At 51.1% G+C, this 27,312-nt stretch overlaps 1 protein-coding gene across 2 annotated transcripts; it reads left to right on the forward strand.

Moving 5' to 3' along the window:
* Positions 1-2,648: 2,648 nt before the first annotated feature.
* MFSD4A (major facilitator superfamily domain containing 4A) lies at positions 2,649-26,507 on the forward strand. Of its 2 annotated transcripts, none has more exons than XM_033009347.2 (10): positions 2,649-2,947; positions 10,492-10,690; positions 10,827-11,066; positions 16,508-16,676; positions 18,379-18,494; positions 19,548-19,721; positions 21,660-21,807; positions 22,475-22,545; positions 22,764-22,884; positions 23,515-26,507. In XM_033009347.2, exons 1-10 carry the CDS (start codon positions 2,895-2,897, stop codon positions 23,577-23,579), a joined length of 1,356 nt encoding a protein of 451 aa, XP_032865238.2. In that variant the 5' UTR covers positions 2,649-2,894; the 3' UTR covers positions 23,580-26,507. The 2 variants fall into 2 exon arrangements, with proteins under 2 accessions (XP_032865238.2, XP_032865237.2); XM_033009346.2 differs by lacking the exon at positions 2,649-2,947 and adding an exon at positions 3,980-4,317.
* Positions 26,508-27,312: the final 805 nt, after the last annotated feature.

Raw genomic sequence — 27,312 nt, forward strand, 5'->3', positions numbered from 1 at the left:
AGCCGTTCACCAAACCAGTTCCTCCATCTGCCGCTCTCATTCCTCCAGTCTGGTGGCGGTGGCAGCTGCCAGCACCGGGTCCGGGAGAACATCACCGAGCGGTCCCGACCCCACCGGCGTCTGGATGCTCCCGGCCACCCAAACAGCCATGACCTCCCCTCTCCGGGTCCCTTAGCGGGGTCCTCCAGCCTCACAAGGATCCTCCAGCCAGGTCACCCATCGCTCCCCAGGTCTCTCAGTGTATCTGCAAAGCGGGGCCGATCCCTGCTGCCCTCAACGAGATTATTTGTGTGTCATTAAATTACAGGTGCGTTTCGGGAGGCTCAGCCCAGTGGTTTCACTGCAGCCCGCCCTTCTCCGCCGCAGTTTTTGTGCAGTAAAGGAGGAAGCACATTGATTCCAGCTAAATGGCAGTGGGTGTGTGAATTATTTCAGTTGGATGGTAGGAAAACGTGTAGGTGAGTGCTTCCTCCTTTTAGACAAGTGTTACAGGATCTGTAATAACTGGGCCAAGATCTCAGGCTAATGTTTGACCTAGAAGTGGAGCCAAGCTTTCTGGTGTGTTTTGAAACTCTTGACCCCAAAACACATAAGGTGAACAGCTCTCTCGTGCGCTGCAGTTCCAGCTGCCCGGCCCATTCGTGCTGGGTTGCTGGGCATCTTACACACAGCCTAGAACAATTCAACCCATCATATGGTGAGTTTACCCTGTGTTGTAAGAATCATTGTGTCTTTTGTCAGTAAGGTTCAGTGATCCAGGGTGGTTATTTTCTTATCTGCTCAAGCTTGCTTGGTGGTGGGTTTTGGGGGCTGAGTTACAGCTGTTGAAAGGCATCGGCGCTCCCATCTCCAAACGTGCGTGCAGCTCTTCGGCCGGTCACACCGGCACGTGTGGTCGCTGGGACACGCGTGTGTTGGTGCTTTGGCGGGCATCAGCCCAGATTTGCCCTTTTTGGTCTCTTGATAAAAGGGAGACAGTGGGAAAAAACCTTCAACAGTATCTCAGCCCCAGGCCCTTGGCCACAGCTGCCGACCCAGACATTCGCAAAAGCCTTGAAGGAGCCTGTCCCCGGGTACCTGCTGCCCCAAGCCAACCTGTGGGGCCTCAGCTGGTTCCACCCCAAGGAAACCTTTAGAAAACCTGTTACTAGAATTGAATTTCCCTCCATGTTGAGACTGGGCTAAGAGAAGCGATGCTGGCATCACAACAGCAAATCTGAACAAAATTTGGCTTCTAGGTTGAAGTCCTATAGAGCAGTCACTGCAAAGCATAACCAGTGAGATTAAAAGAAGTAGTTGCTCCACTGGCTGAAAACATTAGCTGATACAGTGTGAAAAAACCCTGCTGTGCCTCTTGCAGCTCCAGGAACGTGCAAGGGCACGGGAAGCAAAAGAAAACTGTTTCTCAAATGCTGGTGAGATCTTTTTGAGCAACACGCACCAACTGACGCTGCTGTCTCTAATCATGCTGCTCTGCTATTCCTTCATTCATGATTTCACTTTCAGTTTGCAGCAAGCGCAAAAATGTGGGTGTTTAATTCATTGCAAGTACAACATCGATTTCAGTTTGGAAAACAGCCTAAAGTGCCTCCTCGTGAAGCTAATTCTGGTATTGCATATACTCATAGTCCTGTGGCTTGCATTTTTATGAGCTACCTCTGAGGATCTGGGTTTCAGTATGCAGAGCCAGAAAGGATCTGTGTGTTCTTATGCTGACTAACCCACCTACACTTTGTTTCTTATTTGCAAGCATATCTTGCATGATCTGCGTTATGTTATCCCTGATAAAATAGCCTGATATTCCTGGAAGCAAATGTGCTGGCCTTTAGGCCACTGCTTAGCAAAGTGGGGTCAGCTGTTGTAGGTGGGGGTCAGGGTCGTGCTAACGTTTAACCTCTCATGCCTGGATGCTGTCTTTTCGTCTGAGAGTGGATGCAGCAAACCTGCAAAGGCAGGGAAAGCATTGCTCAGCCATTTTGTAGCTGGGGAGGGTCAAGGCCCAGAGAGCTGATGCTGTCGAGTGATGGTGATGCAGTAATGAAAGCCAAGAGTAGAGTGAAGGTCTCCTGACTCCCTGTCCCGTAAAGGGAGAACCAAGCTCAAGACAGATCAAGAATGTGGTCCAGGGAAACCACAGGTAAAGCCTTGTCAGCCCTTTCCTTGGGGCATGACACCTGGTGTGTGGAAGATAAGGATCTGCTGTTTCATCAAGTAACTCCAGCTCCACACACAAGGAGACATATGGTCAAAGTGGGGCAGGAGATGACCTTCCCAGCACCATTTTGATGGAAAGGCCTTTACTGTCACCATCCTTCTTCCCTCATGCTGTTTTATCCCCGCTTATGGATGGGAAAAGAGAAGCTGAGATGGTCTGTACTGGCTTCTCAAAGCTGGTTACTGCCTGGCAGGGAGAGCCTGAGGCTTTTGTTCACAGGCTTCTGCATCAGCCTCCTCCATCCTGCCATTCAGGCTATTAAGGAAGGTGGTTTACCACGTAATGATAAACCCCAATTTCCGGCCATGCTGTTGACTCACTCTATGTCTGTAAGCAAATCCCTTCATTCCTTTCTGGCCCTCAGTTTCCCCGTCAGTAAAACAGAATAACAACAGTGCTCTGCCCCTCCAGGCAGCTGAGCTGTTTCTTTGATTGCTTAATGGTTTCAGGTGTGGGTGCCCAACAGCCACAGGAGTTTTCCCTCAAGGGCAATCAGGGCTTTATTGCCCACCTGCTCTAGGCTATTGCCCACAGTCACTTTGTTCACTTTGGTGGTGGAAGAGGACATGATCCTGTTCTCCTTACTTTGGGAAGACTCCAGCGGGTGCCACAGGGAGGGAAGAACAAGACCTGGGACGCAATTTGGATTAGCTAAACATTAAGCTATGTCCAGGTGGAAATGAGCACCTGTGGCCCCGGAGCAGCATTCCTGCAGCACGGGTCACGGGGCAGGTGAGTACGTGTGCGGGTCCGCTGGCACGGGAAGGGACCTGGCGTGAGAGCTGGAGCCAGCCCTCTGCCATGGCTGAGCTCCATCGATTCTGCTTTGCCTGGAAAGAGTGTTCTAAAAATTGCTAGTCTTTCCTAGCTAAAGTAGGTGAAATATTTATAAATCCATCCTCTAGAGGAGACCTTTTGCGTAAGCGTCAACCACTCCGACTTTAAAACATGTACACCCCCCCACCTAAGCCATCTTGTGCTTCTCATCCAGAGAAGGGGCAACTTTAATTGCATTTGTCTGGAACCGTTGCACTTATTTACTGGTATAGAGACGGCCAGCAGCAGAGAAAAGGGATTTCTGGGCCGCCTTGGCTGTGCTCTCTATTGCATCAGGTTTGCTGCCGTGGACGTAGCTCAGTGTCATCCGTGCCGTGGGGCGCGGCCCACGCCGCGGGGGGGCTGCCCCGCTTTTGGCAAGATGCTGCAAACCCCGTGGGGATGGTGGGGGTGGGGGTGGTGGTGTTGAAAGGAGCCCGGGGATGCACTGATGGGTGCGGGGGCGGGGGGGTCAAAAGGAGCCCCGGGGATGCACTGGTGGATGCGGGGGTGGGGGGGTCAAAAGGAGCCCCAGGGATGCACTGGTGGATGCGGGGGCGGGGGGGTCAAAAGGAGCCCCAGGGATGCACTGGTGGATGTGGGGGTGGGGGGTCAAAAGGAGCCTGAGGATGCACTGGTGGATGCGGGGGTGGGGGGTCAAAAGGAGCCCCAGGGATGCACTGGTGGATGCGGGGGTGGGGGGTCAAAAGGAGCCCGGGGATGCACTGGTGGATGCGGGGGCGGGGGGGTCAAAAGGAGCCCCGGGGATGCACTGGTGGATGCGGGGGCGGGGGGGGTCAAAAGGAGCCCCAGGGATGCACTGGTGGATGCAGGGGTGGGGGGTCAAAAGGAGCCCGGGGATGCACTGGTGGATGCGGGGGTGGGGGGGGGGCTCCGCCCCGGCCCCGGGAGGAGGCGGCGGCCCCCGGTCCCGGAGGCGGAGCCAGAGCCCGGCGCGGTGCCGCGGGCTCGGGAGCCACATCCTGCACCGGGGGAACGGGGCACCGGGACCGGTGGGAACCGCATCGCCGCGGCCGCCCCGCGCCGCCGCCCACGATGTGGTGGGACGAGCGGGTGTCGGCGCGGTTCCGGAGGAACCTGCAGCCCACCCTCACCTACTGGAGCGTCTTCTTCAGCTTCGGCCTCTGCATCGCTTTCCTGGGGCCCACGCTGCTGGATCTGCGCTGCCAGACCCAGAGCTCCCTCTCCCAGATCACCTGGGTCTTCTTCTCCCAGCAGTTCTGCCTCCTGCTCGGCAGCTGCCTCGGAGGGGTCTTCAAGAGGACGTAAGGCGCCTGACAAACTCATCGCACCTCCCGCGGGTGGGCTTAGCTCTCCGCAACCCCCCCCCCACCCCCCCCCCCCAACTCCCTCCGGGTTTGTATGGCTGAGCTGGGATGCTGCGGTTTGCGTGGGGAAAAACCCTGCCTGAGTGGAAAGGCTCCCTGCGTGTCCCGGGTGGGGGGGGGGGGGGGGGGGGGCCACAGCCCACTCACCCGCGTGGCTGGGAGGGAGGGGGGGCTTCCCCGGAGATGCGGGGCGGGAGTTCTCCGCTGCTGCCCGGGTTTGTACCCTCGGAGAGAGGCTGCTGGTTCCCCTGGAGCTCAGGACCTTAGTGTGAAGTTACAGCCAGAACTTCCCGGAGGGTATTTTCCTTAACCTCATAGTTTATCACAAAAATATTATTGGAAGCCTGTTTTAATAAACCCGGTGTCGGAAACTGAGGCATTGTCCGTGCTCCCCAGGAATTTGGGCAAACACGAGCGGTCCTCGTGGTCTTGCTGCTGCGGGGGACGAGGGCAGAGGCAGTGCCTGAGCCGAGCGGGGTGGCCGGGGACAGCAGCGTACTTCGTGGGCCAGCGAGAAACCTGGGCACGGCCAAACCGGGCTTTGCACAGAGCCTTCTGTCCAGGATGTGTTTAAAATAAATAATACACGATGGCTCAACCCGAAAGATCGCCAAACAGGCGTTTGATTTGAGGCTTAATGACAGTTGTGCTCTGCTGGGGATCAGCTGATATTTACATTGTCACTAATTCTTCAGGCAGTGATGTAACGTGCCAGCTCCATGTGTGTCTCTGATATCCATGTCATGTATATGTTTATGTGTATGAGACAATTTTGCATGAATCCTTCGCTGCTTTAAAATGCCTATTTAAAAATGTTTTGTTAAAGTCTCTTGCCAGTTGTGGAGAATGGTGGCTAATGAAGATGGCATTAGAGCACCTGTTAAATTGCCATCCCGGGCCACTGAACTGTCCTGGTCCCCTGGCCCGGACAGAGCCCAAAGGCTTTGTGGAGCCGCAGGGGCTGCTCTCTTGTTGGGCTGTGCAGGGGGGAGGAGATGCGAGGTGGGGTGCACGGGAACGGGGATGGCACGTGGGAGCCTTGCCCGGGGTCTGACACGGATCGAGGCTGCTGGATCAGCAGGCAGTGCCATTGCCAGCCCCCGGTCTGCTTCACATACGTTTGAAGGAGCAGTGAAGGAAAATGCAGACTTGTTTCCTGCCCTCAGCTTCCCACCCAAAGCCCCTGCCCTTGGCCGGCAGGTTACGCATCCCCGTCTTGGGGTTTGTGCTCAGAGACTCCCAAACTTCTAACGCGGCAGCAGCACGCTGGGGAAAAGCAGCATTTTTGTTGCTCGCTGTGGTTACGAACCAGGATGTGGTTGTGATCGCAGCCTTTTGGAGCAACAGGCTTTTGCAAAGTGTCTGTGAGCCCCACGGAGGAGCCGCAGCCCTGCCAGGCAGGAGGGCATGTTTCGGATAGTTGTAGCTTGCGAGCGTTGTGGGGGGGTTACTCGGAGCTGTGCAGCGTACAAACGTGTGGGTTTGGATGAAAATATTAACTCTGAGAGCTCCTGTGCTATCCCCTCTTCAGGGATGGACAGATTGACCTGTCCTGCTAAGGATTTCTACTTCTGGGCCATGCTGTGGGTTTACAAATCAAATTATGCCGTCCCTGGTGCCGGGCAGGGAGGAGCACTGGACAGGTCATCTTTTCCAGTTAGGAGATGGATAGCTGCTGGTAGAGGATCCCAAAGCGTCGCCTGCCTGCAAGGCAGCAGAGCCAAGGTCTGGCTGCAAGCTGCGTTTAATTTCTAATGCCTGAGGAACATAGACTTTGTTGCTTGCTTTCGTTTAAAATATGTATTGGTCTGAGCTGTCTGCTCTGAATGTTGGACTCGTGAGGGGAAAGGAGTGTTGTTACTGAGCTCTGCAGCAGAACTGGGTGGTGGGACCTAAATAAGGGTTTGGTTCCTCTCACCAAGAAGTTGCTGAGTGCTGGGTCACGGTCTCTGCTCTCGCAGCCCAGCTGGAGCACTGGGAAGACAGAGCATAATGATGGCATCCGTCCCTCCTGTAACTCAGTGTTCTGGACTGCCAGAACTACCTCCAGAATTCCCTCTCGTGTGAGATTTCAAGGAAGAGCCCCGGGTTTGCTGCGCGGTCCCGTCCCTGGCTCACAGGGAGGTGCGAAGCTGGAGCTGTGGGAAGAGCAGCTCCTCACGTAGCTGCCAGGCGCGTTGTTTAAGCTCTCGCTCAGGTTCGCGACAGGCCGCTGCTCTCTGGTAACTCACGCTTGGGGTTTGCTGGGTCATAATTACAAGCTCTGCTTTAGAAGAATACAGCTTTTTACAGGGTATTTGCATGAGTGGGGTTGGGGTTTGGGGTGGAGTGCGTGTCCTGGCTCAAACCCTCGTGGTGTTGGTAGAGGTTCCTCGAGCAAAGAGAGCCCCGGCAGCAGCTGATGCCCTCCGTAAGGAGCCCTGCGCACCTCTACGTGAAGCATGCTGAAGCTTTTTGTTTCCTGGTCCTACCTGGACTAGATTCTCAGAAGTGCCTGACATGTCGTGAGACTGCAAATCCAGCCAGCAATGTTGGGGTGGGAGTGCTGAGAGGACTTGAAACCCTGCCTAGACCCAGAAACCCAAGCGGGAGCTGAGCTTTTTGGTAAATCCACCCCCTAAGCGCCTGGCACTGCAGACTCCTGGGGTGAGCTCTGGGCACCTCTACCCCCCACTGCTCTCCCTCTTGCTTCCCTTGCCTACCCCTTTTCCTTCCCCATTTGGCTGGATTTTAAGCTTGCATTGTGAAGTTAAAGTCACGCTCTCCCCGTGCTGCTGTGCTACACGCGTTTGTGACGGAAGCACCAGAGTAACTGAGCACCCATGTCTCGCTGTGCTGCTTTTTTAAATTCAGAAACTGCATTTTTGTGTCCTCTATTTTTTTGCTTTTGCTCCCAGCGTTCGGGTCAGCCCTGAGCTAGTCCTGCTGTTATTAGCTGAGGAGAGGAGGGGGCTGGTGGGTCTGTTGCTGTGTTGGAGCCCTGAGCAGGCTCCGCACCAGGACCTGGAGGGCTGATAAGGTGGTGGGACCCTTTTACCCTTCTTTCTTTACCCCTGGGTATCTTTGCACATCAGCTGAGAGCGGATGACCCTGTTCTCTCCCTGCCCTGCTGACTCCCATCTTCTGAAGGTTTCTGTTTAGGCATGTGGCTGGTGCACGCAGGACAATTCTCACCACAAAGGAAAGTAAAGCCATTTGTTGAGAGCAGGGAGCACGGGAACTTGAGGATGAGCTCCTCAGGGGAGGCAACATTTCCCAAGCCTGGCCAGTGCTTTCGTGCTGGAGACGAGGGTACCTGAAGGCAGATGTGGGATAATCCATCCTGCCTTCTTTCTCCACTTTCTCACCTCGTCCCCTTAGGGCTTTAGGGTTTTAATTATCAGTTTTGCAAGTCTGAATTAGCCTGATTATCATTTTTCTTCTTGATGTGAGGGACTTAGAAAATGCTCTCTGGGATGGGAAAGAATATACTTGAAGTTGAAGGGTGCCTGCTGCGACAGGAACGCTGAGGTGGGGGGTTTATATACGCTGTGAGGGAAGGAAGGGGGAAGCTTTGCTGGCTGTGACTACAGGACAGCATTAACCTTCCTACTCCCTATAGAGATCAGCTTAAACCTTTTGGGGGGAGCTACAGGTCTTCCCCGAGGCTTTGTGGTGGAGCCAGGACGTGCTCTGGGTGGTCCTAAAACAGAATCCATGATGCTACAAGACTCGTTTCGTACGCTGCTGAAGCGGAGCCCACCCTGGGCACAGCCGCAGCTGGTGCAGAGCTGTGCTGTGCATCCTCTCAGCCAGGGAACGTGGGGACCGCGTAGTGATGGGGAGGGCAACGGGGACACAAACAAAACCATGGCATAACATCAGGGTTGCTTTTTAAGCCATTTGGAGGGAAGCATCAGTTTTGCATCATCAAGACACCCCCTCTGAAATTCATGAGGGTACCTCATTGCGGATACTTTCAGGTTTGTTTCTAAAGAAATCCTTCAGCTGGTGGTGTGGTGCCTCCCTGGGTGCTGAGCAGTGTCCTTCAACTACATCCTGGGGATCTGGCATGGGAAGCCAGAGATTTCTTGGTCCCCCTTCATGACAGAGCCAGGGACGGGGACAGCAGGGCTGCGTGCCAGGCTGGGCAGGGGGCTGCTGGTGTTTGCAGAGGCAGGAATTTTTGCTCTTTGGGGAAAAGTGAGGTGATCTTTTTAATGCGTTTTAAGGACATAACATCATCTGCAATTAATGTTTAACTCCAGTAATGAACGTGCTCCCTGGCCAAGCACAAGCGGTGCTGTGGTGGTTTTGCTAGGGCTGCAGAAGAGAAGAGGCATTTCTGGGATGTCTCCGTGTACCTTTCCCTGTTTCCCTGTCACTCCCAGCCTCAGATTTGCCAGCTGCTAGTGCCTCTGCCTCTCTCCCTTCTGCTGGGCTCCTGCTGTACCCTGGAGAGTGCTGCCTTGTCTCTCCAAGCCTGAAGCTGCTTCTCTCTATTTGCTAGTTGTTTTTCTTGCTGTGACTGTGCACATCTCGCTTTTCTCCTTCCCTCCCCCAGAAATCCCACACTGGTTCCCCGTTTTGCTGTCAGAGGAAGATCAGTAGTTATGGCTTTGCAAAACATTGCCTCCTCCAACGTGGTCTGGCTGATGGGTGAGCAAGGCTGGGCTGGGAGACGTGAGCACACCAAGATTCTGGTACAACCGGGTTTGTGCCACCGGGCAGGAGACTAAAGGAGACGGTGCCCTTAGCCTGTTCTATTCCCCGGTGCTGTTGAAGTGCAGTGTAAGCAACAAGCAGGATGGGGAGGGCCAAATCACTCTGGGTTTGCAGCTGAATGAGGGTCATGCAGTGACATGCCCAAGGCCAGGCCGTTCTGGACGAGCAGTCAGGGCAGCGGGGCTGGTAACGTGGTGCCCGGCAGCCGCGGAGCCTCTGTGCCGCCTCGTAGCCTTCTCCTCCCTCTTTGGGCCAAGCACGGGGCAGAGAGATGCAGGTGTTTGGCTTGCTGGGGACACACCTGTGCATTGCCAGCCCTTTGCTGTGGGCAGACAGCTGTGCCTGCATCCCTCAGCAGCAGACCCCAATTGCTAATTAACATCTCATTACAGCAGTCTCCCGGCTAGAAGCCACGGGCTTCTACCAGGCTTTGGGAGGGGACATGCCTGTGCTACTCACTCTCCGCTGTGACTTTATAGTCCCATCTTTCTGCTAGTTTCAGTGTTTTGCTGTCTGGTCCCTGTTTCCTTCCTTCCTTCCTGCCTTTCGACTTGGCAGCTCCGGAGCAGCGCGGTGCCAGCCTGGGCTCGCTAGCGCCCGGCTCGCGCCGCGAGCAGCCTGCCTGCGCTGCTGCCAGACTCGAGACGTAATGCGCCAGCTTTACCTCTGCCACACGCGTCCCCTTGGGCTTCTCCGACGGACGGCGTGGCTTGGAAAGTGGCCGCCTGCACCGGGAACGGCAGCAGTGCTGCATCCCCGCCCCGCCGTGCCGGGGGAAGGGACGATGCTGAGGGAACAGAGACGGCGCGGAGAGGGAACCGCAGCGGCTCCCTGGGGAGGCAGGACGGGACGTGCAGGCAGATCCGGGATGACACGGTGACGTGGGTGCCAGCAGCTCTCTCCCTGCTGGGAACTGGGGTTGCCCAGCAGCTCTCATGCCTGCTCAGCCTGCAATGCAGCCCTGCATGAGAAATGCCCTGGAGTTGCTCAAAGGTCATGATGTGGCCTCGCCTGCTCGTACCCGTGTCCCTTTCCATTCCCAGACAACCAGGGAAGGTTCTCAGGCTTTACTCTGCCTTGAAATGAGCACAACGCAGGTTTGAAGGGGTGCTTACCCTTCTCCACAAAAGCTGGGTGGAAGATCTGCCTCTTTGAGGCATCACCCTCCACGCAGGAGATGGCAGTGCCCTAGTCTGGCCACGGCTGTGACGTGGAGGTGCAGGGTGTGGAGCATCTCGCTTGTCTTGTCGGAAGAGCATGTGTTGGAGCTACAGCTTGTGGGTGCATCTCCTGCTAACGCCTGCACCACCGACTGACCTGGGACTGGAAACGGGAGGCAGGGCTGTGGTGTGGATGCTTCTCTCGTGGTAGTAATTGTGTCCTGTCTTTCCTCTTTTCCTGTGTCAGGTTGGCTCAGTCCTTGTTTGCACTCTTTGCCTCGTCACTGGCAATCTCCTTGGTCTTTGCCATCATCCCTCTGTGCCACAATGTGGTGGTCCTGGCCGTGGTCATGGCTGTGGCAGGACTGGCCATGGGTTGCATTGACACTATCTCCAACATGCAGCTGGTGAAGATCTACCAGAAGGACTCGGCCATCTTCCTGCAGGTGAGCATGGAGCCCGAGTCTCCCCTCTGGCTGTGCTTCCTCCTCTGAGGAAGAGGAATGAGGGGCTCCAGCCAACCTCCCTGCAGAGAAGAGCAGTAAAGTCCCCTGCCCTACTTGCATGTCTCATCTCTTGCAGGCCCTTCACTTCTTCGTGGGCTTTGGAGCGCTGCTAAGCCCACTGATAGCTGACCCTTTCCTCTCGGACACCAACTGCATCCTCTCAAACTCCACGGCCAATGCCTCCAGCAACCTCCCTCACATCCGCAAGTCCCTGGTCCCGCACCATCCAGGCAACCTGTCTCATTACGACCTGCCGATGAAAGGCATGGTGGTCACACGCGTCTCCTACGCCTTCTGGATCATGGCCCTCATCAACGTAAGTGCTGCAGCCGGAGTGGCCCAAGATGTTTGCTGGGGTCATCCCTGTTTCTCGGCTTTGTAGATGGCTGTGGTGTTTGGGGGGTGTTGGTGCCTGGTGGGTGGTCCCAGTAATGGAAGGAGGCGTGAGGATGGTTACGCTGGTCCACAGGAAAGTTTCATTTTTTTGTCAAGTGTCCAGTTTCCAGCAGGTGCCGGGGGCAGGGCTCTGCAGAGCTGAGCCAGCGGTCAGCACACCATCTGAGATGTGATAGGGTCGATGTACCAACCGGGGGAGGGGGATTTGTCTGATCTCTCTGGGAGCAGGCTGTACCTCCAGCATCCCCCGGGCAGGAGTTATATCAGCTAAAGACACTCGGAGCCTTCCTTGGCCTTCCTCCCTGGTCAGTCTGGGGAGGAGTTTGGTGGCGTGGGGATGGCTTGATGGGAGGGCGATTTGCAGTGGTATTCATGGGATAGTGCCCATCGATGAGCTGAGTTACTGGGGCCAAGAGCTTGATCAGGGTGTCTCTGCCTATTTGTTACGTTTCCCTGGTGATTTGCAGCAGATGTAAAAGCCCTGTAGCCTTTCCTTTGTGAGAGAGACGGGGGTTTAGTGCCCATCCTCTTTCTCTGCCCTGCTGAGTCCCAAAGCTGATCTCCAGCAAGCTGCTTTTGCCTGCAGGCTCTCTTTGAAATGTCACCCTGCTCCTTACCCACCTGCCCCCGGTTAACACCCAAATCCCAGCGTGGTGAAATACAGCTGGTCCCTCGCGGGGCTGTGGCCGTGGTCGTGCCCATCCCGAGTCCCCCTGCAGCAGAGCTGAGCCACCGCTGTCATTTCCGTGGCAGCAGGAGCGCGGGTGCGATTGTCCCCGTAGATCCAGAGCGATCGGAGCAGAGCACGGTGCCGCAGCGAGCGGGATTCCCCCCCCCCACACCCCCCCGTGAGCAGGGCAGAGCCAGCCCATGTAGCCCTTCCCATGGGGAGCTCTATTGCCTGTTTATAAAGAGCGTGCCAGGGCAGGGACTGCCAGACTGGTGCCCGTTTTGCTCACCTGGAGACCTCCTGTAGCGGAAGGGAAGGGTGATCCCGCCTGTCTGCCCTGCAGCCCCTTCCCTGGGCAAGTTTAGCTGTTGCCTTTCTGCCAAAACATAAGGATGTGCTGGTGCTCCTTCCCCCTGTCCCAGGCCAACCAGCGGCCCTTGATCTCCCACTGCTCCGTCCGCACCAGGCAAAGGGATCAGGTTTCTCTGTGCTCTTGGTCTTCCCATTTGCTGAATAACTAAAACACACCCCAGTACCCCTAATCCAGGGGCTTCTGTTAGACCGAGGCCCATGCAGCTCGCTGATGTGAGAAGAGGCAGCCGAAATAGCTAGGTAGGTGCTGTAATGAGTTGCCTTGCAGAAGTACCAAAAGAATGTTCTCTGCCTAGGAGGAGAAGCCAGCTTTAATTACCTCTGACTCTGCATGTGCTATGGGAAATGTCCTTTTAATTACACCGGAGCGTTATCTATTTTGCCAGTCAGTCCTGAGCAAACTAATTTAGTTTGGAAGGCAGCATTTAATATCTGCATTGAATACGACAATGTGTCTGATATCTGGAGCACTGATGGGAGGGTGGTTGTCAGATCCCACTCTCCTCCTAGCAGTGTCCCTTAGACACTTTGGGAGCAGGATGGGACCCTAGGCTGAGTCCCGCTGTGCCCAGCAGAAGGTCACGAGCTGGGCTTTTCGCACGCTCAAGTGCTGTTTACACGTGCAGGTGGTTTGCACGTGTGTGCACACGCTGCGTGGGATCAGCAGGAGCACTGCAGGGAGTCCCGGGGTGCTGGGGGACTGATGGGGTTTGGGGGGTGAGGGTTGGGTAACAAACATAAGAGGAGAGGGGAGTCTGACACACGCCGTGCTCATGGCTCTTGAGCGTGTCCCCTTGCCAAAGCTGAGCTTATTGCCTTTCCCGAAGCCTCGCTGAGGGAGCTGACTTGATTCCTTGTTTAAACTAAATAACCCAACCCACTGGCTGGAGATACTGAGAGTAGCTCAGCTCTAAAACTGCCGACTCTTCTTTAAGGTGTAAACATCAGAGAAAGATGATGATAATTGATATGTAAAACCCCAGGGAAGTGGATGGAATGAGTAAGCTATAGAAATGGAAACCAGGACCAGCAACTTTGTTATAAAAGGCTGAAAAACACATTTCCATGCCAGTTTCACAGGGTTGTGTGTATTCTGACAAGACACAAACTGAAATGATTCATTTCAATTTCTTGCTTTGTTTAAATGTCTCAATTTGACTTTGGCATAAACGCAACGTGTAAAGCTGACAGAATAGTTGTTTCGATGTTATTGAAGCAAAATGTTTTTGCTTTAGTAAAATTGAGCGGTTCAACATTATCAAAATGAAGTGCTTGGATGACTCCTGGCCAAAATTTTTCATTCTAACAGAAAATCATCCAGATTTGGAACAAAAACATATTTTAAAATTTGGTTTCCCACAGAACGGATATTTCATCATCCAGCCCGTTCCAAGGGGCTGGAAATCAGGAAAATGTTCCTCCGAGAGGGATGTGTTTGTCCGGAAGGTGGTTTCCCAGGGGAAGTGCGGGACACTCCATTGTGCTTAGGTTGCTTAAAAGTAGTCTGGATACAATAGCAGGGACCAGTCCCGTGCTCCTGGGGAGAGAGAGACTGAAATAGAAACTGGAGGGAAGGAGCCTGGATTATACCCACACTTAATTGCATGATGTGGCAACTTGTTGAGTTTATAATAACGGTTAAAAGCTGCCAGGGGGAGGGGAGCATCCCTGGCAATTCGGCGAGTGGAGCTGGAGCGCCGGGTCCGGGCAGTGCAGCTCTTTCTGCCTGCTTTGCCCTTCGGCCCGTGCAGATTCCTGGCGGGATGCTCAGACATCCCTCTCCCCCTTAAAAAAAAAAAGAAAAAAAAAAGCCTTCTGCCAAAAAAGGTGAAGCACAGTTGCCCTGGGAAGAAAGGCCGTGAGCAAATGGTTTTCTCACCCAAAGCTCTGCCTGCTCCAGAGGGAGGGCTGGGCACTGGTGTCCCGCGTGGTTGGGGACGGTGTGGGGCACCGCCGGCTCTGCAGGGCAGGGCGATGCTTTGAGGACCGATGTCTTTATTTTAGGGGCTGTGGCTCATCTCTGGTTCCTGCCGTTTGGGCTCCCTGCAGGGTGGGAAGGCTTTGATAGCCCTTTGCCTCGTGCCGGGCAGCCGGCGTGTCAGCCCCAGGGAAACCAAAGGTGCTGTAGGATCCTGTCCCAAGCTCGATGGCCTTGCCCCTGCGTATCGTGGCACGTGTCCTGGGCTGGCGAGGTTCCTGATCGCCACCCAACATCTCCAGTTGGGACATGTGGGAGCTGCGGGTGGGGAGAGGGGCTCAGCACCCTCCCGGAACCTCGTGGGCAGTGGAAGGGACAGTCCTCGAGCTGTCCTTGTCCTGTGGTTGGGGTAGGCTGCTCCTCCGGGGTGGATTTGTCCCTTTGCTTGGTGAAGCATGCCCTGGCAGGGCTCTGGTGCTCGGCTCTGTTTGCTCTTCTCCATCTGCCCGTGTAATAACTGAACTGCTTTCGTGGGTGCTCCGTTCCCCTGTGCACACCCCAGATTTATGGGTGGCCCCTCCTGGGGGTCAGGTGGCCACAGGGGACCGTCCCCCAGGCGATTTGCCAGCCAGTGTGCAGGACACAGGGCTGGCCCAGGATGGGGCCCTGCTTTCTCTTGTGCTTGATCCTTTGCTTTTCCCCACTTTCCCGAGTTGGCTCTGACGTGGTGGCAGCCCGTGGGTGAGGGCTGCACTGGGCTGTGGGTGAGACTCCAGCTTTTGGGCGTTTCCTACCAGAAACGGCCAGTGCTGGCGAGCAGCTCGTGGGTGGTGGGGTCAGAGCACTCGTGCAGCCGAGGTGCTGCCAGCTTCAGGATGGTCCAGCCTGGATAAAGCAAAAGGGACCTGCTTGCTTTAGAGCTGAGGATCTGGGGAGCAGGGACATGCCTAAGGTTTGACTGGGAACCGGGGGAGTCTGGAGATGGGGCCCTTTTCCACAGAGGCACCAAGTGCTCCTTAAGGCTGGAAGTGCCCAGAGACGTTATCTGTACAGCCAGTCCCCCTGCTTGGGTATTTTTTTGCAAAATCTGCAATTTAGAAGAATAAAATCTGGTCCTGACCTCCGGAAGGATTAGAACTATCAAGCAAATGCGTTTTTCTTCCATGGGACCGAACTAACTGTTCCTATTCCCATTGTTCCCAGAACAATGAAGTCCTCGTAAATGAATTCAGGCAAGAGAGGCGGGGTGGGGAATTCTCCATACATTTAAATCATGCCATGAGCCAACAAAAGGCAGGAAATTTGGAGCTAGAGCTCACACTTGCTCACAGACATGTAGAAAACAAGCGCTCAGCGGCTGGAGAGTGAGCTGTCACTTAGGATTTCCTGGCTTTCTCCCCCAGTTTGTTGCAGAATAAACACCACTTGGTTGCAGTGGGAGGAGAAGGGAGGGCTGGCGAGGGGCAGACCCAGCTTCATTTGCTTCCCTTTGGTTTCTCTCCAAAAAAAAAAAAAATAAAAATCAAGTCCCTCTGGGCTTGGAGGCACCAACGAGTCGTGGGTGTGTGCAGGGAGCAGGCTCGGGAGCTGGGTGCTGGGTCCAGTGGGCAGGTACAAGCCCACGATCCCCACGAGCATTAGCACAGGGAAATTGGGAGCCTTCCGTGAGCGTCAGGAAAGCCCTGGTCGTGGGGGGGGTGGGGGGATCTCTGCTCTTCAGTCCCGGGTCCCGCAGCAGAGCCTGTACCGAGGGGCTGTTTGAAGCTGTTTGGCTGTAGTGGTGCTGCTGCTGTTGGCCTGGGAACCGCGAGCTCATCTCTTATGAGATGCTGAGCAACCTCTGCTAATGGCTGGAAAGGGGCAAAGCTGCTTGCTCTTCCCTCGCAAAGAATTTCAGCTGCAGGAGGTCTCCCTTTTAAAACTTCTGCTCTCCACAGGCAAAAGCTACTTTTACAGTTTTACTCTTTGGGCAGAAGTGGCCAAATGCTTGAAAAACAGACCATTTTGGTTTTGAAGGGCTGATCTGGTGCTTTATGAAGTTTGTATTTAGGTGCTTTCTGTTCGTGTCCCTGACCCCATCCCAGGTGAATGGTTCCCATCCCACAGGGACTGGCGGGAGATGCCCCCCCCCACCCCCAGCTGCTCTCCGGATCAGGAACTTTTGCTCTCAACTTACCTTTTTGGGTTCTTCCCCTCCCTAGTAGCTCACCTAACAAACCTCCATCCCTCCTGCAGTGGCTCCTTACCCCATCGCCAGCCTCTGTCCTCTGGGAGGTTCACTCAGGCACATCTATTGCAGATGCTGGGCGCAGCTTCCTAAAAGGCGGCTGTGGCTGTGGGAGTGGACTGTGTTTTGTGTGAGGTTTGTCGTGCTCACCTGCCCCTCTCTGTTCCTCCCCAGCTGCCGGTCCCCATCGCGGTGTTTTTCTTGCTCTACAAGGAGCGGATGGTGCCGTGCTTCAACAGCAGCAGCCACCCACTGCTCTCGGCCGACGAGCTGGCGATGGAAACGCGGCCCGTGGAGAAGGACGATCTCTCCACCACCGTGCAGAGACCCCAGGGAGCAGGAGGTGAGCTGGAGGCACCTCTCTTACGGGTTTGGAGGAGCAGGGAGGGGTGAGCAGGGGGAGAAAAAGCCATATTGCTGGGTGTCTCCGTTGGGTTTAACACGTGAGATCCATCGCCAGTGTCTAAGGAGGAAACTTTCCAAAACATACACGTGAATGTAATCCAGGAGTACCCGAACAGATAATTCGGTGCCCAATTGCCCTTGAGTTAGATGGGACCCAGGAACAGAGATTAGGATCTTGCTGTTGGGATTCCAGGCTGTCCTAAAACTAAACCTGGGCTCCCACGTTATTTAAGCACTCGTGAAAGTTGTGCCCCTTCGTTTCGTTCTGGTTTTTCAGTCAGGTTTTGAGCTGGCTCTGCTGACTCTTCAGTTTAGAAGCGGTCATCGTGCTGCAGAATGTTGTTTTTTATAAAACTGAAAGGAATAAGGACAGCACCCTTGTTTGAGGGGAAAATTTAAACTCCAGCAAATGTTTGCTCTTGAACTTGTGACTACACCCTGTTTTGGGGACAATAGTAACACTGTTCTTTGTCACCCAAGAGAAGCATATCAAAGTAAATTCTTCAGCTAAATCGTGAATCTCGGAAGTAATCATATTTTAGGGTTATCAGAGGGGCGTTTAGTGTTATTACAGAAGAGATGGCTTTACCTGGACAATAAAAGGAAATTTTAGGGGGGATACTTGGAGAGGGAGGCACTTAAAGATGTGATGAGGTGCTACAGGGGGAAGGATCATAGGTGTCCCTAGCAGAGTGGGTTCTCTGGTGTCTAATAATGTTGTGCTCATCTGATAGCATTTCCCTTAGCTGAGACACTGATGGTTTCTTTCCTCAAACCAGCTGCCCATTTTCATACGACCCATTGGAGCTTCACATTCTTCCATCTTCCTCTTAAATGCAGTTGAGATTAATCCTTAGAGAAGCGGGAAGGCTGTACGCTGATTGCCGCAATCTTTGACAGACGCGTCTGTGCTGGCAAAATTCTTCCTTCCCCCTAGAATTAGTGAGAATTTCATCTTTGCCACTCAGGACCCACTGTCTCACCTGCACCGGCCTTCCAGTGCCGCGACCTTAACGCCAGCCCTTTGCACGTCCCAGAGTGGTGTGATTATAAGCACGAGGATGGGAGAGTCAGGGATTCCTGGGGTCCTGACCCCCAGCTTTGGCAGACTGTCGCTCCCAGTGGTCTAATTAGAGGAGATGACGCTATCTGTGTATTACTGCTCTCTTTTCCAAAGTTGGCTTGTTTGGTTAAATATCATTTACGTGAGGAACGTCAGCTATCCTGGGCAGGGCTCTCCTGTGTGGTGCTACCAAGGACGAGGGGCTCTGAGCCCTGTGCTGTGGCCAAATGGGCTTGTTTCTGTTGACTGTAAGAGCAGGGCAAGCAACGTGGAGCTCCTAAATGGGAAGAGGAGCACAAGCAGCTGCAGTAAGAGAAGTAGCGAGTATCCTGGAGAGCTAGGATGCCGGTCTGTGGACAGCAGCCCGTAAGTGTATCAGTCTTCCTTCTGAAAGCTTAGAGGTAGGTAAAGAAAGAGGTGGTGCCAGCAGAGGTTAGCAGTGCTCCACATTGTTCACCGTCCTCCCTGAATCTCTGTCGTGCGGCTGAGCGCAAAACAAATCCCCATTGCGGGCTGGCAACCACCCAGCCCCAGGGGGACCTTCCAGCTAAGTTTGCTTTGCATTGTTTTTCACCAGGTCATGATGACTTATTTAGCTGCTGCCAAAGCAAAAACTTCAGAGGGGCTTCTTACACCTACTTCGCAGTCCACATCACTGGGGCTCTTGTTCTCTTCATGACTGATGGGATTGTGGTGAGTTCAGCTGATAGAGGGATCTTGTCTGAGCAAAGCTATACAGCTTTCTTCCTTCCAAACCACTTGTAATAGCCCAAATGCAGCACGTGCCCTCTGCGTGCGGCGGGCTGGACCCGAGGGTCTGCCGCTGCAGCAGTCGGGTTCCAAAGGTAGCTCAGTCAAAGCTAATTAGCCAGGCTGATACGTGCCCTGCTTCTTGGGAGGGTTTTGTGGCTTCTCCTCGGCTCTGTGTGGTTGCAGCTAGATTGCTCCTAACCTAGCCAGTTTAGAGCTGGAGTTTTGACGACGTCTACTTGAACGCAGTTGGAGGTCTCTTCTCACTTCAGCGAAGGGGCAAGAACAGCTTCGTTTTGTTTCAGAAGAAAAGGTGGCTTTTTGTGTGGTGGGTCTCCTGAGCCCTCAAAACCCCAGAGGAGAGCAGGCGGGGATGGTGCAGTCTCTCTGTAGCATGTCCCCAGCCGGCGCAGTCCCGTGGCCTTCGCCGTGTGTAGCTCTTCTGTCTGGGCGAGGAAGGCTCGCTCTTGGCTGGCAAGGGGCTGTTCTTTTTCTTTCAACAGTTTTGTGTCAGTCCCCTCCTGGTAAAATACTGCTGGGTCTTACTAGGGCATGAAATAGGGTCCTGAAAGATGAGCAGGGATACACAAAGCACCTGTCAGATACGGGAACTTGCCAGGGTCTCCACCTTCAAGGATGATCAACTCCAGGTTCTCAGTGCGGTCTGTTTTTGAGAGCATGCAGTTCCAAAAGGACAAGACAGTCCCTAGGGAAGAGAGCATCTCTACGGCTAAGGGCTGAGCATGCATTTTACCTAGTAATGCTGTTAAGTCTTGCCCTTTTAGGAGAGCTTAAGTCCTTCTATTTCTGGTGGATGCCTGTCTCCAGCTGCAAACCCTTGGGAACAAGGCTCACTGAGATTTAGCAGCAAATCCGTAGGTGGGCTCTCCAGCGCTATCACAATAATGTGAATAATTGAGGGAGAGGTTGAAGTTAAAGTTGCAAAGCCTGTGAGTCATCACAACAATGTGACAAGCTCTTTTGTTTTCCTTGCAGGGAGAGTACTCGGGCTTCATTTACAGCTACGCGGTGGAAGAGCCCCTCTCTGTAGTACACAAAGTGGCTGGCTACCTGCCCAGCCTCTTCTGGGGATTCATCACGCTGGGCAGGCTCATCTCCATCCCAGTGTCCTACCGAATGAAACCAGCAACTATGGTCTTCATCAATGTGGTAAGGCTGCTTTTGCTGGTTTGTTTTGGTTGGTTTTTTTTTTTTTGTTTTGTTTTGTTTTTTTTGTTTTGTTTTGGTTTGGTTTTTTTGTTTTTTTTTTTTTTTCTGCTCGCCTCACGAGATGCCGTCTCGTTTTGGTTTTGATGCGCAGAGCTACAGCTACTCCCATGGCAGACCCAGGGGAGGTTTGCGCCAGGCAGCCGTCCCGGCTGAGCTGCATTAGCCTTCCCCTGCATCGCCGATCTCTGCATGTTCGCAGCTGCCCCTGATGCACGAGGTCACCAGGATGTACAACTCGATTGCGCTGCTTTTCTGAGCTTGCTCCTCAGTTAATGTAATGTTAGATTTGTGAAAGAACCTAGTGAGGCGTCTGCCAACTTTGTTTATTTTGCACGCTGTCTTCTCTGGCATCTACGGGGAAAGTAATGCTGGTGTTAGCCATGGGAAAGGGAAAGCAGATAGGACTGTAGCAGCTGTCAAAGAAACCGATGTGAGGTTTCTTAAATTAATAAAACACATTCACTTGAAGAAAGGAGAAGGAATCCTTTAAGGGTATGTAAGAAAGATGCATGTAAGGATGTGGCAGACACCAGGGAAGGATTTGTTCCCATTCACACTTCTTACAAACAAAAATAAACAAGTGAGAAAGCAGTTAGTTTACAATTTATTTAAAGCAGAAGTTATTTTGGTAGCAAGCTTCACAGTTAATATTGCAAGGCCAAGAATATATGACAGGAAGGTGAGAGAACAGGAGTGACAGTTCACACTGGGACATTTTGAAGATGTAGGCTGATGTCGTCTGCAGGCAGGTGAGGCAGGCTTGGCGCTTGCTCCTGGGCACTTAGAAAACTGAGCTTAGACACCAACAGATGCAAGTGAAATGTGGTTGTTTTAAAAATGAGTGTAACCGCCTACTTCATCACCCAGTCGCTACTTACAGGGGAGCAGGGAGAGCTCAGCACCCGCAGATCTATCGCGGCTGTCTGATACGGACAGGCCTGTGCGTCTCCTTGATGCCTTACTCACTTCTCCGCACTGCACGACTGCTCTGTGAACAAACCTGAGGCCAGGAATTCTGCTGTAGCTGCTGCTGGTATTTGGGGAGAAGAAGGAATAGCTTCCAGCCTTGAATCAGAACCCTTCTCTTCCCCTTAAAGGCAAGGGTAGTAGTATCAGCCGAGGACAGACAGTGACTTGACTGACACTGAAGCCTCCGCGCAATGCTTGCTCGTTGGTGCTGCTGTATACGGGAAGACACACCAGCTCCTGGAGTCATTTCAGCATTATAGCAAACCGCAGTTTAAATTCAATTTCTTTAGAATCCAAATTGCTCTGGTGAATGTGCACACACTCATAATCCAGGCCTAAACAACTAAGAAAAAATAACTTGAGTTGGTATTGCAGAGCTCCCTCTGCTGTCTCCCTGTGCCAGGGATAACTTAGTGCATCGAATGTTTTTGTTATTACTTGTGCCCTACAGCAAGCCAGAGGGGAGGGCAAGTTTATTTAAATTTAGTTGGTTCTTTGGCTTTACTGCTGTGACTGGTTTCTGAGCAGCTAGTGAGAATGAGTTAATTCTTTAACCTGCTGAATGAGACTTACTAGTGATTGAGACATGTTACTATTATGGAAGTAGCAGTACTATTGTATTTAAAGCTGCAGATAAAAATTATTTTTTCAGATACAATCTTAAGTCTCTACTCAGTGCAGCTAAGACTTATGCACTGAGTTATGTTATAGAGCCCTGTTATAAAAAGTACCAATTTTTTTACTGTAGATTAATTTTATTTGGCTAGTTACTTCTGTTTTTCAGAGATCACTGAAAAAAGATCAGTTTATTTTCTTTTCCAAACTGTTTTCTACAAAAAAAAAAAAATTCTAGAGCCTATTACAACTCAACATTTACTTTCTTAGTGACCTTGTGTGTGTTGTTCACAGGTCGGAGTCCTGATAACCTTCCTCCTGCTCCTGATTTTCTCCTACAGCGTTGTCTTCTTGTTTGTGGGGACTGCCTCTCTGGGCCTGTTTCTCAGCAGCACGTTCCCCAGCATGCTTGCCTATACTGAGGACATCCTCCAGTACAAAGGTGAGCAGGGATCTGGACATGCCTGGCAGGCTCTGAAAGCAGTGGGTGTTCAAGAGTAGATACCATCACACCTAGCAACTCCTTCCCTCTGCAGAGGCTGAAGGATCTAATTTCAAATACAGTGTTTATTCAAGCTTGTAGTCAGAAAACCAGACTGCACAAATCCTGGCTTCGTTGTAGTAATAACTTCTACAGACAGGGATCCAGACTGGCTCTTAGTTTCCTGCAGCTTTAGGGTGCTCGGGGACTGACAAGAATGTCTGTGTGAGAGGCTTACGGGGTGCTAGTTTTGAAAACATTGTCCAGATTATCACTGAACTGAAAATCCTTGAGTTTGGCCAGGTCTTACAGGAGGTCTCTGCCAACCTCCATCTCTGGGGCAGTGATACAAGAGAAGGAAAATCTTATCACCAAGAAGCGACATCACCTCTGCCAAGAGACGGGTAACGGAACAGGAGATGGTTTTCTGGCTTCAACTTTTACCTTTCTGCACTACCGCAGGTTAGAAGAGGCATTCTCAACACTAAATGGGAACACACATGAGTGTTTGTAAATCTTGTATGGAGAGATCCATGAAAGAGCACTCTTAAGAAGCTACAGGCTGATCCGATCCTGCTGGCTGTTTCTCCTGTTCCCTGCCAACAGCACTTGCACCATTTCTTTGCAGGCTGTGCCACAACCGTGTTAGTGACCGGAGCTGGAATTGGAGAGATGGTACTGCAGTTACTGGTGGGATCGGTAAGTGTAGACAAAGGAAAGACAAGGCATGCCAAAAACTGACTGCAACTTTTAAGCAGAAATCTTGGTCCTACTTTTGGACAGCTGCTGGGGAAAAAGCGATGCGTTACCCTTGAGCTATCAAACAGTAAACACCTTGCTGAATGCTAATGAGGAATTTGAATGCTGTGATGACATACCTGCTCCCTTTCCCCCCCCCCCCCCCTCTTCAATTGCAGATTATACACGATCAGGGCAGCTACAGCTTCCTGGTCTGTGGGATGATCTTTGGAGGCTTGGCCTTTACCTTCTACGCTTTCCTCTTGTTTTTCCACAGGATGTACCCCAAGCCCTCATCAGGTAAGAAAGCACCAGCACTCAGCCCTGCTTTATAATGAGAGGAAGAGTGGCATGTGCATCAATACATAACCAGGGTGCAGCACTTCAGCAAAATGCAAGGAAATGTTTATTTTACTGCTGCTTCCTGTCCCCTCTTCCTGCTTTGACTTGTCCACAAAGCCTTGGCAGCAGCAATTCAGGGTTTGCTTTTTCTTTTCTGTTGGAGAAGCAAGGGAAAAAGTAGGAATGGTCTGTGGATGACGGGAACTATAAACCACGTGGGAGGCTCGCTGTGGAAGCATTACTCGGCTACTGCACAGACAGCACAAGCTTCCCTACGCTGTTCCCTGGCTAAAATCCAGGGAGTGATGGGTCTGCCATCCAAAGGCAGCTGTCAGGCTCCTGAGAGGAGCCTCACTGATAAAGGATTTCTCTTGCCTTATCACCTCAGTCTGCATATGCTATTTGTTTCTATAAGCACCTTTTACAAAAGGAGTGCTGCGTGACAGGCAAAAATCTTGTCAGAGTTACTGGTAAGGGGGGCTGGGTGACAGAATAGCAACATTCAGGTCTGGGAGAGCTCGTGTAGGTTCTCTTAAAGCTCAATAGAATCTGTACCTTCAGATGAAGGATCCGATATCAATTTTGCAGATATGGATGATGCCTCACCTGACAAACCAGCAGTAATGGATGACACAGGACAGTATCAGCGCTAAAGAAGTGGCCAAGCTCCAGCCAAGCAATAAAACAACACCCAGTTAAGCATTACTATTAAGGATGATTTCACGTTTAATGACTGAATCACGCAAGTTTTCTGCAATCAAAAGCACATTAGATTGGGTAAGTCAGAATCAAGAAAACATCCTAAAACACTGCATCAAGCTAAGCACAAGCTGCCCCTCTCACATGTACCAGAACGGCATCTGTAACCGTCAGCCTGACCCTGTGCCTGGGAGGCCACGGTCCAGGGCAGGGGTGCTGGGACAACAGTCACTCCTGCAAATGAACTTTCTTACCAGTTCAGGATGGGGAAGGAAGAGGTTCTCTGTCCCATCTCTAAGACTGAGTATCTCCTGATTTAGTCACTGAACTTATCAGATTTTTTTCTTTTGGCCTGTAACATACCTATGCCCCTACAATTTTACAGCACAATACTGGATTTGAATTAATTTTTGTGTCACGCTGACTCAAGCATGCACACTTCCACTGGGGAAAAATGACACAATTGGTAAACCCCCTCCAAGTGCACAGTGGTAGCAGGACCTATCTCTCTTTGCACAGTTGATTCTTGTATATTAACAGTATCAGACATGTTTGCTAAGACAGTGTCTTATTCAGCATGCTAGGGTCTCTTGATTATTAAAATCATTAGCTTTTTTTTTTTTTTTTTTGAGCCAAGATTGAGTTGTGATGGTTTGTTTTGCTTAAGTCACTAGTTTAGCTGCTACAGTTGCAGTGTCTTTTAGGGTGGTTTTATCGCTAGCTTCCAGTTGAAGCTTAAACAGAGGTATTTGGGAGCCAGCCTCCAGCTGCTTAATCTGTGCAATACTTATTATACCAGGTGCCTTCTGTAAGGTACTCTCATAACCCACGCATGACCTGTTACAAGCTATGAAGAAAGGACTGGCTTTAGAAGAGTATAAAGCTACATACATCTATTTCTTCAGTGAGTGATTGGACATGTATTTTTTGCTTTAACTGCTGTATGTGGATGTACATATGTACGTGTGTATATAAAGCAGTGTTTAATTAAAGGTGATTGATTGCTAGATTCTCAGCACGACTGGGCTCGGGTAACTTAAGCCGTTTCTGGCCAAGACTACTGGCTACTACCTTCACCAGTTCTAGCTTTCAAATTCCGACTGAAGTTTAACTTAAACTAGTTCTAGCATTTCTGGTTTTCCAAGTACTAGGTCTTACCTTCCATAAAATATCTTCACAAGCTCCCACGGGTGGTTCTGTAGAAAAAGACTCAAGACAGTAGACTTGTGGAATTGACTTTGCACACCTAAGGCTGAGTGTGCATCAGCCCAATGCAGAAGTGGATGAAGGCGGTTGAACTCTGGGCTTAACTCAGCCACGGACCCCAGGAGCCCTCCTGCCTCACAGCCAGTGCAGCCCATGCTGTAATGCTTCTCTAGTACCACAGGATGCCACTGTTACTCTCCTTGAGATATCCAGAATGAAAAAAGGATGCACTGCAAAACCCACTTGCAGCAAAAAAACCCCAATCTGTCATTAACAGAGCTCCTCCCACCATGACAGCATTCTCTCCATTCCTATACAGAGGAAATGAGCACAAAACAATACAACGAGGGAGTTTGTTTTGAAAGAAGTCTACTCAGATTACATATATATCACACCAGGGACTTGTCAGCTATTAAAAAAAAGCTTTCTGTCCTTGCAGAGTGATACTACATAGCTAAATGCTATTGCCGGAGTAACAGTGCTTTTGTTAGAAGTGTACTTGACAATTCAGATCTCTGCTTTGCTATCGGCGCTAGACAGAACAGAGCTACTCACCAAAGGAAATTTTCACCAGGAGAGAACAGTACCTGATCTGGCAAAACAACTGTGCAGCCACTTACAAAGCCAGCAACAGCAACTCCATCCCGGTCTCCACTGAAGCAAGATGTGAGAGCCGGTGCTGCTGGGCACAGATGGGTTAGCTCAAGGTCTGATGAACTCCCCCTTACCACAGAGCGAGCTGCCCTGCAGCTGTAACTTTCAATTTCCTCTACTGAAAAACACAGCCAAAAGATCAGAAACTTTGTTAAAAATATTTATTTAAAAAAATACAATTGTTTTGCATGTCTGGTTGCACATAACTATTAACATATGATTGACTTGAATAATTTGCTACAATGCTTTTTTAAAGCCAGCTTGCATTATACAAAGCAAATCCCTCTGTCAGTTCTTACATAAAATAGTTTTCTTTAACTATTCCCACCCCATTTTTAAAAAAGATTGCAATACATTGATTTTTTTTTTTTTTTTTTTTTGCACAAAAATTGAAGCAATAGAAAAGTCACCTGATTTCTCAGGAAAGACCTTCATTATGTTTGAATAACAACTGCCAATAACGCCACTCTTTAAAAGCAGCTTCTGTTACTTTGAAGAGTCATTACAGTGCACTTCCTCCAAAGTAAGTTTTGCCTCCAAATTGTATTCAAACCTGAAATGTGTTCAAATAACTGCATATCTGCTATAAACAAGTTGATCAGACTTTTTTCAATATGGTATCAACATGCTGAAGGTCTTCCTAGTATGTTATCTTGGAAGGTTAAATAAAAGCAAATTTAGTAACACTGAACAATTACTGAAAACTTTGGCTATTTATGTACTTGCATTACATACCAGCATTTTTTTGAAAACACAATGGCATTAAGATACTCTTATTATAAGGTATTACTTTCAAAAAAGTTAGACTGAGAAGCTATTCTCTCCCCGGCAAGTTTACCCAACTGTAATAAGAACACCCAAGCGGTGTAAGATTACAGTTGCCTCTAAAAGACCAGGTCTAGAAAAAGTCTCCAGTGTAGGAAGTTAAGACACTCACTACAACGTAACTTGCTTTGTCTCTTGACTCGGTACTGTATATATATATATATCTATAAAAAAAAAATGCAATTCTGTTCTGGAAAGAGTAACTGAAAACATTATCTCTGCTGCTGTCAATGCAATTTTTACCACTGAAGGTTCTACTAAAATTACAGGAAAATAAACTGGAATCCATTCCAGAGTTAAAAAGTAAGTAAGTTAACTAGCATTAGTGCCTGCTCAGCCTGTCCCAAGCAGAGACATCAGAGGTGCTGTAGTATAAAAAACACCGCAGACATCACCTTGCTGATTTGCAAAAAAAACAGGTTAACCTAAAAATTCAATTGAGGAATAAACACTAAAGGCATCAGAAAGTCACTTTCCAAAGCAGATGTGCACTTTAAAAATAAACAGAACAACTGTCGCACGTTACCACAGCTGATTAGGTTGCTGAAGTTCCCTAAAATTTCACTCCAACTTCTCCCCCCTGACTCTATCTGAGCCATAGACGAAAAGCTGCAAAGAGCAGATTCTCAGCCGGTGGCAGTCAGAGCAGTTGCAGCGAAGCCAACAGATCGATTCTGATTTACACGCCTCTGGCACACGCTCCCCATCTGCCAGCGCCCGCTCCCAGATTCTCATCATTCCCAAGACAAAGTCTCACGCTGGTTAACGATCCCTGTGCAGAGTTGCTTCAGTTCCAAATTAATTCCAGCTGTCCTAATACATATTAGAGGAGACAACCACTATCCTTACCATACATGTTGCTAGAATTTTCCCATTTATTCATCTCTATTATTAAGAATATACTTCTCAGCTATAAAAACAGAGGGGGGGGGGGGGGAGATAAGCATTCAATGTGCTACTGTACTTATCACAAACACTGTGACGTACATAAGGCCATCTGGT

Source organism: Tyto alba, unplaced genomic scaffold (genome assembly GCF_018691265.1).
Source record: "Tyto alba isolate M040663 unplaced genomic scaffold, T.alba_DEE_v4.0 Super-Scaffold_30, whole genome shotgun sequence".
Lineage (NCBI taxonomy): Eukaryota > Metazoa > Chordata > Aves > Strigiformes > Tytonidae > Tyto > Tyto alba.